The sequence below is a fragment of the Cariama cristata genome, unplaced genomic scaffold (genome assembly GCF_000690535.1).
Source record: "Cariama cristata isolate BGI_N322 unplaced genomic scaffold, ASM69053v1 scaffold44165, whole genome shotgun sequence".
Classification (NCBI taxonomy): Eukaryota; Metazoa; Chordata; class Aves; order Cariamiformes; family Cariamidae; genus Cariama; species Cariama cristata.
This window is the reverse complement of record NW_009618921.1, coordinates 2,846-14,111: the sequence shown is the minus strand read 5'-3', so window position 1 is coordinate 14,111 and position 11,266 is coordinate 2,846. Positions and strand designations below refer to the sequence as shown.

The following is an 11,266-nucleotide window of genomic DNA, read 5'->3' as shown; positions in this document are numbered from 1 at the left end:
CTATGCTCCACACAGATTATAATACTGGCATTCTTTAATGTAACAGAGGCGAAGTTCTGGCTCCAGTAGTTGCAGGAATACCAGAACTTGGCCTAGTAAGAACCTGGTTTGGTTACAAAGGCAGTTATGCTATACTTCTTTTGCTTTGAAGTCTTTTCAGAAATGTAATTGTTTTATTAGATGTTGCTCTACAAAAATACAATGTAAGCATAGGACATTTTATCTACAATTGTTTTGTTTCATAATTGCATTGCTATATGTAAATATATTTCAGTTGAAAAATAACATTATGTTTTAACAGTGGCAAAACAATAAGTACTTTGCCAGCTCTTTCCCACTGCAAATCATAATAAATGCTTCCCATGAAAACTAATAATTCACTGGCTATTACAAGTGACACAATCCATTAAACAAATTTAGTCTATTAAAATATATGTCCTTGAAATTCATTTCTTTCCAGTGAATTTCAGAAACTATCTGCATACATTTTACAAGATCTCTCTCATTAATAGTCACTGGCGTGGGCTGTTCCTAGTGGGGAAGTCAGATCACTGTCTTGGAAGGTTAAAAGAGGGGTACAGAAATAGGTCATATATTTTTTTTTTTTTAATCAGTAGGTGTTTCTGTTTCTGCTTTCCCCATTGGTGTCTCAGGAAAAAGTAGTTTTCTAAGTATGTTTGCATAGAATGGTCCGTACACTTGTTTATTAAAGTTTACAATGCTTGCATACTGAGATCCAACAAACTCCATCTCCGTCTGAATCACAGAAAGGCCTCCTGGCATAGTAGGCATACATTTCTGAAAACGCGGAAGAGCAAGCAAGCTTCTCATGAAGAACTGGATTCGTTTGTCTGAAATGGAATATAAAGTATGCTCAGAACAAGCATAAACCCAAGATGAAGCCATACTCACTTTGTAAGCACCCTGCACATCAGCACAGCAAAAAAGAAATCCAACAATGTAGGTAACAACTCTTTCCAAGCCCATGCGGCAGTGGGAAACAATACTGAAAGCTTCTTAAAGTTAGCTCCTGCAAGGTGGACACAGCATAAACCTGCCACAACAAGTTACATCACCTAATACGAAGCAGACTCAAAGAAAAAAAAAAAACAAAAACACACACATGAGGTTTAAACCCAGAACTGACAGAAGAGAGACTGAATAGCACTCATGTTTCTAAGTTTTTCTCCAAAATACTAGTATGTTTGTACAGACACACTTTAAAATTATTCCTAGCTGCGACTAACCATACTCTGCCATATACTAAGACCACCATCTATAGGTAAACAACATTTCCTTACGCTGAGTTGACCCAGTATTTTACTGCAGTAATACAGTGCTTTTAAAAATAATTAGACAGCTGATTAAGCTTGCTAGGGGTAAATTTACATACAGACACATACAATAAGACAATTATATATTATCTTACTAACCAATCAAGGAACTGACAGGATTATTCTCCTCAACAATATGAGTGATTTGACCCACTAAATTACTCTGCATTTCTTCAGTAAGAGTGGGAAGACCTCTTTCAGTTAGAGACTTGTTCACTTTGCTGCAAATCTGGACACCAATAACATTCAGAGCTTCCTTCAAATCAAAAGTTCTGGAAGAAAGAAATAGAAAAGCATTAACTTTTGCAGTTCTGTAGCATAGGTTGTAAGGTGACCTCACATGACTCCTTTCCCTTTAATTTTCAACCTGCTCTATGCAATGAGAGAATTTAGAAAAGTTTCTTTTGCAGATTTACGTACATCTACAGATAGGGGACAAATCTCCATGTGGAAGATTAAATAAGGACCTAATTGTGATTCAAACGGGAAAAATTGTTTCAAGTGTGCAGCAGTGACATCGGTTCATTTTGCCCTTATGCTTAGGTGTTTTCTTGGGCCACATGCATAGCATTTCATGAGAAAAAGCAGAGTGGAAAGCTATTTTATGAGATGCTCCTTCAGATCACATCAGACTTACTTGTAGTGCAAGTGGGAACGAAAACAGGCAGCCAGATAGCTTAAACTACCTACAACAAGTTTGAAGCAACTGGCAAGACAATTAGTGAATGTATTGACACAGTCTCTCCAGCATTAGGAATGTATGAATGAACTTTAATATTAGGTTCCAAATTTTGTAGACTAACATCAAGACCAAGATTTCATTAAAATACAACTTTGAAAACATGTGCCTAACATAGTGGACTTATATTGTAAAGGGAATAAAGATACAGATTCTTAAAATTTGGTATCTTCCTATTATTAACAAGCACTGGCTATGAATTTGAATTTTTTGAAGGGTTTTCAGATCTACCTGGTATTTCCTGTTGAAAAAAAATAGGAAGAGTGATAAAAACAAGGCCTTACTTCTTGTTCATGCCTTCAAGAAGAGGAACAGAGATCCTTTTCAGTTGGTCAGCAAAGTCAGGCACATCTACAATTGCTGCACCCACCATATTGTTTGTTATGAGAGAAACACAAGCTATGATTTTTAATTGATTGAGCTTTTCTCTCAACTCCTGAAGACGAACTTCATCTGTTATTAGAGTCTAGAATTGAAACAATAATACTAATTTAGGAATACAGAGGGAGAGAGGCAGGGAAAAGGACAGATATAGGATATTGTCACAAAGCATTAATGTTTTTAATCACAAATATGCAAAGTCAGAAGAAATAGCAGCTGAAATACCCTGAATACGTAGTACTGCACAAAGTGGCATTATGTATAAGTACCAGAAGTAAGGCTGTGGCAGGAAGAAAGGTAATGTCTTCAGTGCAGAGGAAACTGAGGACATTGCATCTTATTCCTTGTCACTGCTGACAAATCTGTGACTAACAATTCAGCCCATGATGTGGAATGCTCAGGGGATCAGGGGACACTGTAGTGATCAAGGTTACAGACAGAATAGTCTTCTAGATTCAGCTGTCCTTTGAAAAATGCCATAATCCATAACTGATGGACAGTGATGAACAACTGTGCACGACAACCACCAGTTCAGCCACCAGAGCAGGTTCTGCAAGGGATACATAACCTGCTACATGCAAAAGGCCGGTTGATCATACCAAGAATTTAAGTAATTCCCACAGCAAGATGTAGCCAGAGTGACTTAATTTAGGTTAGAAAGAGTTCATCCTAACCAAATCCCTCCACTGAGAGGCACAGGAGCATTAACATTCAACTGTTTGGTAGTAATTTCATAGTATGACAAACCAGATCCACCAGAGGATACCTGTATGTAGCTCTTACTCAAAACTGTTTGAAGGAAGGGAAGAATAAGGCAGTTTCCCTTCCATCCACTGATGGAGAGCACGAAGAACATCCCCACGTATTTAGCAAATTCTCTGCCAGGCCACCCTAAGTATAGCTAAGGCGCTCACTGCAGATGCTAATTTTAGCTCTGATGGCCAATTTCAAATTGGCTTTACGGAAAGTTGCAGAGGTCAGTAATCAGGAGTTGGAGGGGAAAAAACTGAACACTGATTCTTGAAGTAATAGTTAATATGCACTGAGAAAGGGTGAATATCTACTTTAGAGGGCTTCCAGTTTTTACTGATTCTGTTCTAAAGCAAAAGCAATCCCACCAATCCCTGCTGCTGTCAGGAAAACAGGATGCTGTAAGTCCATTCTCTCAAAGCCAAGCACCGTCAGTACAAGGCCCAGCCTTTGACCATGGTCAAGACTTCTCTTAGGGTGGAGCTGGTCAGCTATGATTGGATAGAGGGAAAACCACCTTTATGTTGTTGTTTTCTAGTTGTTTACTTGCCCATCTCCTATTTCAGGAACTAGACTGGCATATACTGTCCAAATTCCAGATTTACTATTCAGAAATTTAAGAAAAGCAAGAGAATACTTCACCTATAGCAGGATGATTTTACTACACTAATGTTTTCATATAGCTAGAAATCTGAAGACACTGAAATACACTTCTTACCTCTGGAATTGTTTTGCAATAATCCCATTGTAACAGTTTCAAGTAGCCATTGTTTAGCACCAGTGTAGGACTAATAGTTGGTTTAGAACTACTGTCAGCACCAGGGGATGATGAAGATTCATCAGAAATAGAAGACAACTCATCTTCTATTGATTCCTTTATCCATTCCGTTGTGAGATTCAGGGCACCTAAGCATTGCAAACCAGCACAGACTTACTGCATGCTTTCATCAAGATAAGCACTAACTTGAGGAAAATATTTGTACACATAAACAAAAGTACTGAACTTCTGAAGACTTCAACAAACATAGTAGACAGCTAAGTCTTCCCACACGTAAATTCTCTCCCTCCCTTTTTTCCATTGATCATCTTCCATTGGTTACCCTAATATTCTAGCTACCTTGTACAAACCCAAAAACTGTTAGACTTCAGCCATGATTTCCAGGTAAAAAAAGCCTCAAAGTCCAAGTTCCCAAAGCATTTTTTCCCTTGTTGAGGGAGGCCACTTAATAGTTGGGGCACAGGACTGGAAAATAGAGGTGAAGGGAGATAAACTGTATTAACAGCAAATGAAATGCTTTCAAAGAGTTCTTTCTCAGGCCGCACATATAAACACTGCAGACCATATCAGTGGATCAGGGTTCCCTTTTTAGAAACCCCTGCTCCAGATGTCAGTAAGCTTACTTTTTCTTAGAAAATATATTTTCCTGAACACTGTTTAGCCATATTACACAAAACCCATAATAGTGGATTAAGTTGACTTTGAATCATCCAAGGCATTTTCCTCAGAGCCTGCCTTTTGTTTATTAAAAAACTGATCCTGCCCCTTCCAGCTTTTAGGCACACTATTTTTACATGTTTGTTTCAGCCTAACACCACACTTGGTGTACACAAGAGAGAGACATCTCATCTTTCAGTATGTAGGGCTTCTGCCTCCAGACAGTAAGAGCCATTGTTTGTTTTTCAGATACCAACCAATTTAGCAAATACAAATTTGTCTGAAAGCACCCCAGATTACAGATAAACATACTTTATAGCAAGTTAAGCAATTGTTCATTGGTAGCTTGCTTGCCAAAGAACTTTTGCATTAGTTAGATCCAGACAAGAAATTGAAATTTTCCTCCAAATTAACCACAATTGATAGTTTTTTATAGCATGTCTTTAAGTAGTCCTCTTTTTAAAGAAATGTTTAAATTAAATATGATACCTACTTGGTGTTTCTTCAAGAATTTCCTGGAATTTTGCTCTTTCGTAGTCCACCAAGTTATGCTGAAGGTATGGCCTAAGGTTTTGAATTACGTAATTTGCCATATCCATTTTCATCAGGTCCAAAACATGGAATATTTGTCTGAAAGGAGGATTTTAAAATTCGACAATTACAACAGTCTACTGATTTTAACCAGCACATGTGACGTACACCTACATTAGCACTTTAATTTCAGTTCTGGGAGAAGTAAACTCCTTCACTAGTATTTCAGTGTAATATATGTTGCCTATCTTCCATGATACTTGAAGGAGTATTGTGTATAAGGCTTGGTGTAAGTTAGAGAACAGGACATATGTAGCATCACTAAATGCTATAATCCTGTAACAGAAAGAGAAGGGTTTTCAAGAGCTATATTAATTGGCACATTTCAGCCTCAATGAACAGATTTTAGCTTTTTAGTCACTGTAATTGCACCAAGAGAAAAAAATCCTTCTGACCCAGTTGCTTTGGTCCCTGTATATGATCCAAGCTGCAATAAAACACTTTACTTTTAGCATTTCAGTGTACCTAAGGAGCAGTGAACTGGGTTTTGCCCTTTTATGCAAGTGTTTTACTCAAGTTAAAGTAATAACATCTTTACTAAAGAGATTTTAAATCCAAAGTTTGGCCTCCTAGAGGAAGCTTGCAATAAACACTTCAAGAAGGAACAGTACAAATGTGCTGCTTAAATTTTGTAGGGATGAACAAGACTGAAAAAAGCAGTCTCTGAAACACAGATTATTGCAAGAATGCTTTTTCTGTTGTTCAGTGGCTTAGATATTCAGAGCTGATAGTGTCTGATCTAGGCATTTTACCCATTCCATTAAAAAGTAAGATACACATAATATTCTGGTCAGTGTGTCATAGCTCATCCCCATGAACGCTTCTGTATAAAAATTAGTTTTTCTATAGTTTGAAAACAGGTGTTATATTAACTGACATAATTTAAGACTTCTTTTTAAGACTTCCTCGCCCTCTTCCACTGCCCAGTACTCTTTCAGAGAAGAGGTTTTTCCCTCAGGAAAAAAAACAAACAGAAAAAAACACCACAAAAAGCCACCGAAATACCAACCTCAGTAATTCTACAATATTGTCAGTTGTTTTTAACTGTTTTATATCGTTGTCTCTTATTGGAGCACATAACTTTCCCATAGTGTTGATGATATAGTTAGCTAGCCCATGAATATCAACAGCATTATGTTCTGCCTGCTGTCTTATAAGATCTGTATCTAGAACTTCACAAATTTGATTTTGAATCCTTTTTGCTCCAGGAGTCAGGAAGGAAAGAAGAATCTAAAGTAGGGGGAAGAGAAAAAAAAAAGGGAAAAGGTTATCAATAAAACCCAAACCACTTTGTAAACATGCTGAAGTAAGATTTTAATATTTATGTCAAGTGTATTTAGCTGACTGACTATAACAAGACACATTAAGATCGAACATTATCTAAGGTAGCAGAAAAAAAAAAATGATTGTTAAAAGGATCACAGTACAGTTCTGCAAAAATGCTCCGTGCCAGTAAAACAGAAAGCATGTCAATGAGACTTTCAAAAACTGGGATGCTGCCCTGTAACACAGACATTTACCAACTTAAAATTTTGAAAATTTAGTATTGTGCCAAGATTGAAGGTCTGTGTGCTCTCTTGTGCAATGATCATAAGCAACAGAGTCTATGCAGGCAGGTGCAGTCACATTTATACTCCTGTTCATGCCCTAAGCTCACATTATGTTGCTGGAAAGAGGCTAGTAGAGATGTGAAGCTTTGAGAAAAAGAGCTGACGTGCAACTAACCATCATGCAATGAAAGCTGCATGGACATGCCACTGCGTGTTCGTGGCCATATTCACGGTTAATATAAACATACTATAAATAGACACCTATTTGCAGTTCTGAATAATCATGGTTTCACCTTAAAAGAACGAACTTGAAGGTGCTGGCTTGGCTGAGTTAACAGAACCTTCAGTGAAGTAAGAGACTTGCAGACCTAAGCTGACAAAACAATACTGGGGCACAAGGGAGGAGGAACATTACCTCCTTAATTTCCTCAAAGAGCTTGATAGCATGTTCATATTCTGGAGGATCCCCATTCAGTTCCGATTCCAAGTGATCCCAAAATGCCTTGTGTACAATGTGTTTCACTGTGCCTGCAAAGCTGTGGAGTAAGTCAATTAGATACAGAAAAGACTTCCAACTAGCTTTCCTCCTTGGTAAGTGTTTTAGATTAGCCTGATCACTTGTTGGGAAGCACACACCACCTCACCAACTATTGTGCCCTGCAACCCTATCTATCTTGGGGTGTGGATCATCAGCTCCCAAAACATGGTCTAGGTTGACAAGTCTTTCCTAAGACATCTGTATTTTATAAAGCAGTGCTGGCAATTCAGATGTGGGTAAAGATATACTACCTTTACTGTTTCCTTATTCAATATGTATTCACTGTCCTAACCTGGAATGTTATATAATGTACTAAGCTTTTTCAAAAACTATTCTCTGTCATATAACCAGTTATCACTTAAGGGACTTGTGCAATTAAAAACCTGTTTGTTTTTTACAGAAGTCTCCTCAAAGTAAAGACTGGGGTCATTTTTAAGTTGGACATGTTCATAAGCAAGAACATTTTAGCTACCTACATTAGGGGAGTTACTTCTCACTTCCTCTGGACCATCAGGTATTTTTGCATCTCTTCTAGGGCTAATATTAGAGCTATATTCATGCTGAACTCTATCTTCTTACCACTATGGCACCACTGAGCTACTACATACCACTGCACAGGCGGCCACCATTCCATCTTTTCCACAGGGCTTGGAACCGCACAGAACAGACCAATACTCATCTTCACTATGGGCGTTCATATTGCCTTAGCCTTTTATCTTCCACATGACCTTTAAGACAGAGCAATATGCTCCAAGACAGTGCATCAACTCAGCTGGACTGCAACACTTGTTACAAGCAAGTGACAGTGACTCCTGGAGGTGCAGGATAAAAATCCTTAGCCTTCCAAGATGTTTTGGTTTGGGTTGTTTGGGGGGTTTTTTTGGTTTTGTTTGTTTTGTCTTTTTTTTTTTTTAAATTTGCTGCTCCATTCATTTCTCCTCTCTTACCAACCCCAGTGCTGCTTTTTGCAAAATTCAGATTCTTACCTGTTCCGTGGTAAGTCTTCATGTTTTATGCAAAAATTTGCATTTACAGCAATTTCATGAGCTAGAGTCAAGTCTGTCAAATTTTTTGCAGCTGCCATCAGTTCATCAAATGTAATAATCTTGGGAGGGCTTGCTGCTGGAACAAACAAGATCAATTCAAGCCAAATATCTATAGTTGATAAGTGCAATTGAAAATACTAAAATTTAGAAATTTTAATGCTCGCTAATTGGACTACAATATGCTAGAGGAAACAATCTAGGATTACCAGGTCTTTCTATCTTCTTAAAACACTAACTCAGGAAACTCCCAGCTTATCAGGGGTGTGTATGTGGGTAATACCACACACACCTCATAACATTTTGAAAAGCAATTTTGTATTTCTACATCTTAACTAAGATATATTTTTTCCTTTAAAACAGGTTCTTGCATTCCACAGACTTCCTATTAACTGTTCTGTAAAATCCACCAGACCAAAAGCATGGGCAATAACAGATACCAGATGTCCATTATAATTCCAAGCACATAATGGCTATATTGTGGTTTTATTGCCTGTAGAGAAGGTTCTGAAGTTACTGACTCAAGAACCACCCACTAATGTTCCATGGCAGGTGCATTGTAAGTTACACTCCCTTTTTACAAGTAAGTATCAAAAATGTAACAGAAACTCTACATTGGAAAGCAAGAGTAAATTCCCAGTTTCTAAAGCCCCAAATTCTGTCATTTAATTTAGTATTTGAATCAAGCCTTCGCAGACTGGTAATAAAGAAAGACAAAGAGCCAGCTGCCAATTGCAGCTCCACTAACAAGCTTGTTTTAATGTAAGACTTCACATACATAAGTATGCATGGTCTGAGAATGCTTACAGACATGAATACAAAGAACATCTTAACAAAGGTTTTATTTATCATTATCAAAATACCTTCCTAGTGCAAATGTATGTTTTCTGTTTGATCCTAATACTTACGAAAGAAAAAATGTGAATTTGAGATTAATTTCATGTAATTTGATGTAATACTGTAAATCTGTCAGTTACAGATTTAATTTTTAAGTGTATGGAGCAAACAGAGGAAACGCACCCTTTGCACAAAGCCGTATCTAGTTAAGTAGGAGATCGCTACCAATGTCAAGACTAGGATGTCCGTGGCGGCACACTGTTCTGACACTTTCTGAAGGGAAGGACTGCACAGGGAGACCCCTACAGATATAGCTGCTGGTGGTGTTCCACACACAAGGAGATGTGCTGCTTCATAGCAGAGAGAAAGCCATGCCTTTCGCTCAATACTCTTAAACAGAGATTCAGAATCCCAGGTTCCACCCACAACAGCAAAGAAAAACAAAGTAGGTTAGCCTTATCTGTTGTCTATGCACAAAGCAGGTATGGTTGAAATAGGCTTACACGCTGGGGAACTGGGTTTGCTTGAAGAATCACTGTTAAAGCTCTGTCTTGAACATTCAGAGTCACTAGAAGAAGCTGTGCTTTCAGAGAGGCGTGAAGAATCTGAATCACTGTTCTGGTCATCGAGAGGCATTCTGATTCACTTTAGCTGCTACAGTAAACAAGACCTGGAAAGACAAATACACTTGCCATAAAACCAGCACTTGCTATTTTTTTGTTTCGCGCAAGTCAGATACTGATCATTGTATTGTGAATGAAGAACAAATAGTTGCCTTTCTTAAAAAGCGTTACAGAAAGGATCTGGCTTGACATACAGAATCATACTCTTATTAACAAACTACACCTGTTCTGCAGGGAAGTTCTGTACCTTCTGCCATTTCATACCTTAATGGTTGTTAGAGACAGTCTATAAATTGGTTATATTTAAGAACTAAAAGATCACCCACAGTAACACCTGAAGTTGCTTGTTGTCAGAATTTTGGAAGTTCTCAACATCCCTAAAGGCATCTCATGATGTTACCATCCGTTACCATCCCCCACCTGACTTCACCAACAACTGATGTTTAGCAATTAGCTTCCTTCCACAAACAGACTGCACTGAGTGTAACAACTCTGAAGCAAACATAGAAGTTGCTGGCAAATAATTCAGAATACTATGTTTCTGATGGTGTAGCTGAAAGCCTGGCCTGCTGCTTTAGGTGGGTCTTTGCTCAGAATCAGATCAACAGCATAGACCCAAAAAATACTCATCCTAGGGGTGAGGATGGATAGGTTTTTTCTGTTTTAAGTCAGATGGTAACTCTGAGCCTCTAACAGTACATTCAGCATACATGGCAAGTAACACTGAGAAGTGTTATGCTTCATAGTGCTTCTGTCTACATAAAAAACTGCCTCCAAGGCAGATAATCTGCAACTGCAGAGAATTTGGACAGCTGCATAGTACTATAGAGATGATTAATAGTTGTATGACAGGAAGTGGAAAATAAGTTCATAATAATACTAAAATGAGAAACTGGAAGTCAGCCATAATACCAAAGGAATTTGGCCCAGATACCAAAAGTAGCTGTCCATCTTTGATTATGGCCATGAAACATTCTGTAGCAGACTTTATGAAAAGACATAGCCAACAATACTTTCCACCAGCAAATTTAAGTAGTATGACTTCATTTATGATTAAATTGCATCAACTTCATCAGGCAAGGAATACCACACTTTGCAACTGTTGAACTTGGAAAAAGCCACTTTTGGTAGCAAAAGGATAATCTTTGTGTGTACTTATGTGAATCAATGTATTGGGGGGGTGTCACTCTTTAAGAGATAGACAAAAGGGACTAAGAATGAAGATTCCTTTACTCTGGAACCTAGTTACAGCTTAAGGCATTTGATTTTTTGGGTACCAGCTCATCATGAATAGGCCTTTATAACTTGATGAGGTACTGCACTGATGAGTACTCCCCTGTTAATTCAGATGATTAACATTTGTTAAATATATGTTTACTCTTCCTCCTCCTCTCCCAAGAGGAAAGAGTTTGCATTTCAGTTCCTTATTTATGTAATGTTTTATG

At 37.9% G+C, this 11,266-nt stretch overlaps 1 protein-coding gene across 1 annotated transcript; it reads right to left on the bottom strand.

Annotated features, from left to right (window-relative positions):
• Positions 1 to 560: 560 nt before the first annotated feature.
• Positions 561 to 9,834, bottom strand: TCP11L2 (t-complex 11, testis-specific-like 2). The gene is made up of 9 exons (XM_009701037.1): positions 9,702 to 9,834; positions 8,305 to 8,440; positions 7,196 to 7,316; positions 6,240 to 6,460; positions 5,133 to 5,269; positions 3,923 to 4,110; positions 2,358 to 2,539; positions 1,434 to 1,606; positions 561 to 851 (listed from the first exon to the last, which is right to left on the bottom strand). The coding sequence occupies exons 1-9, from the start codon at positions 9,832 to 9,834 to the stop codon at positions 607 to 609; spliced, it is 1,536 nt and encodes a 511-aa protein (XP_009699339.1). The 3' UTR covers positions 561 to 606.
• Between the last annotated feature and the right edge of the window lie 1,432 nt (positions 9,835 to 11,266).

Bases quoted from the DNA above. Each gene is read 5' to 3' on its own strand.
- TCP11L2 (XM_009701037.1), bottom strand. From the start codon at position 9,834: ATGCCTCTCGATGACCAGAACAGTGATTCAGATTCTTCACGCCTCTCT. The intron at 8,441-9,701 runs GTAAGCCTATTT...TGTTTGTTCCAG, and splicing joins CAAACCCAGTTCCCCAGCGT to CAGCAAGCCCTCCCAAGATT. The intron at 7,317-8,304 runs GTAAGAATCTGA...CTTACTCCACAG, and splicing joins GAAGACTTACCACGGAACAG to CTTTGCAGGCACAGTGAAAC.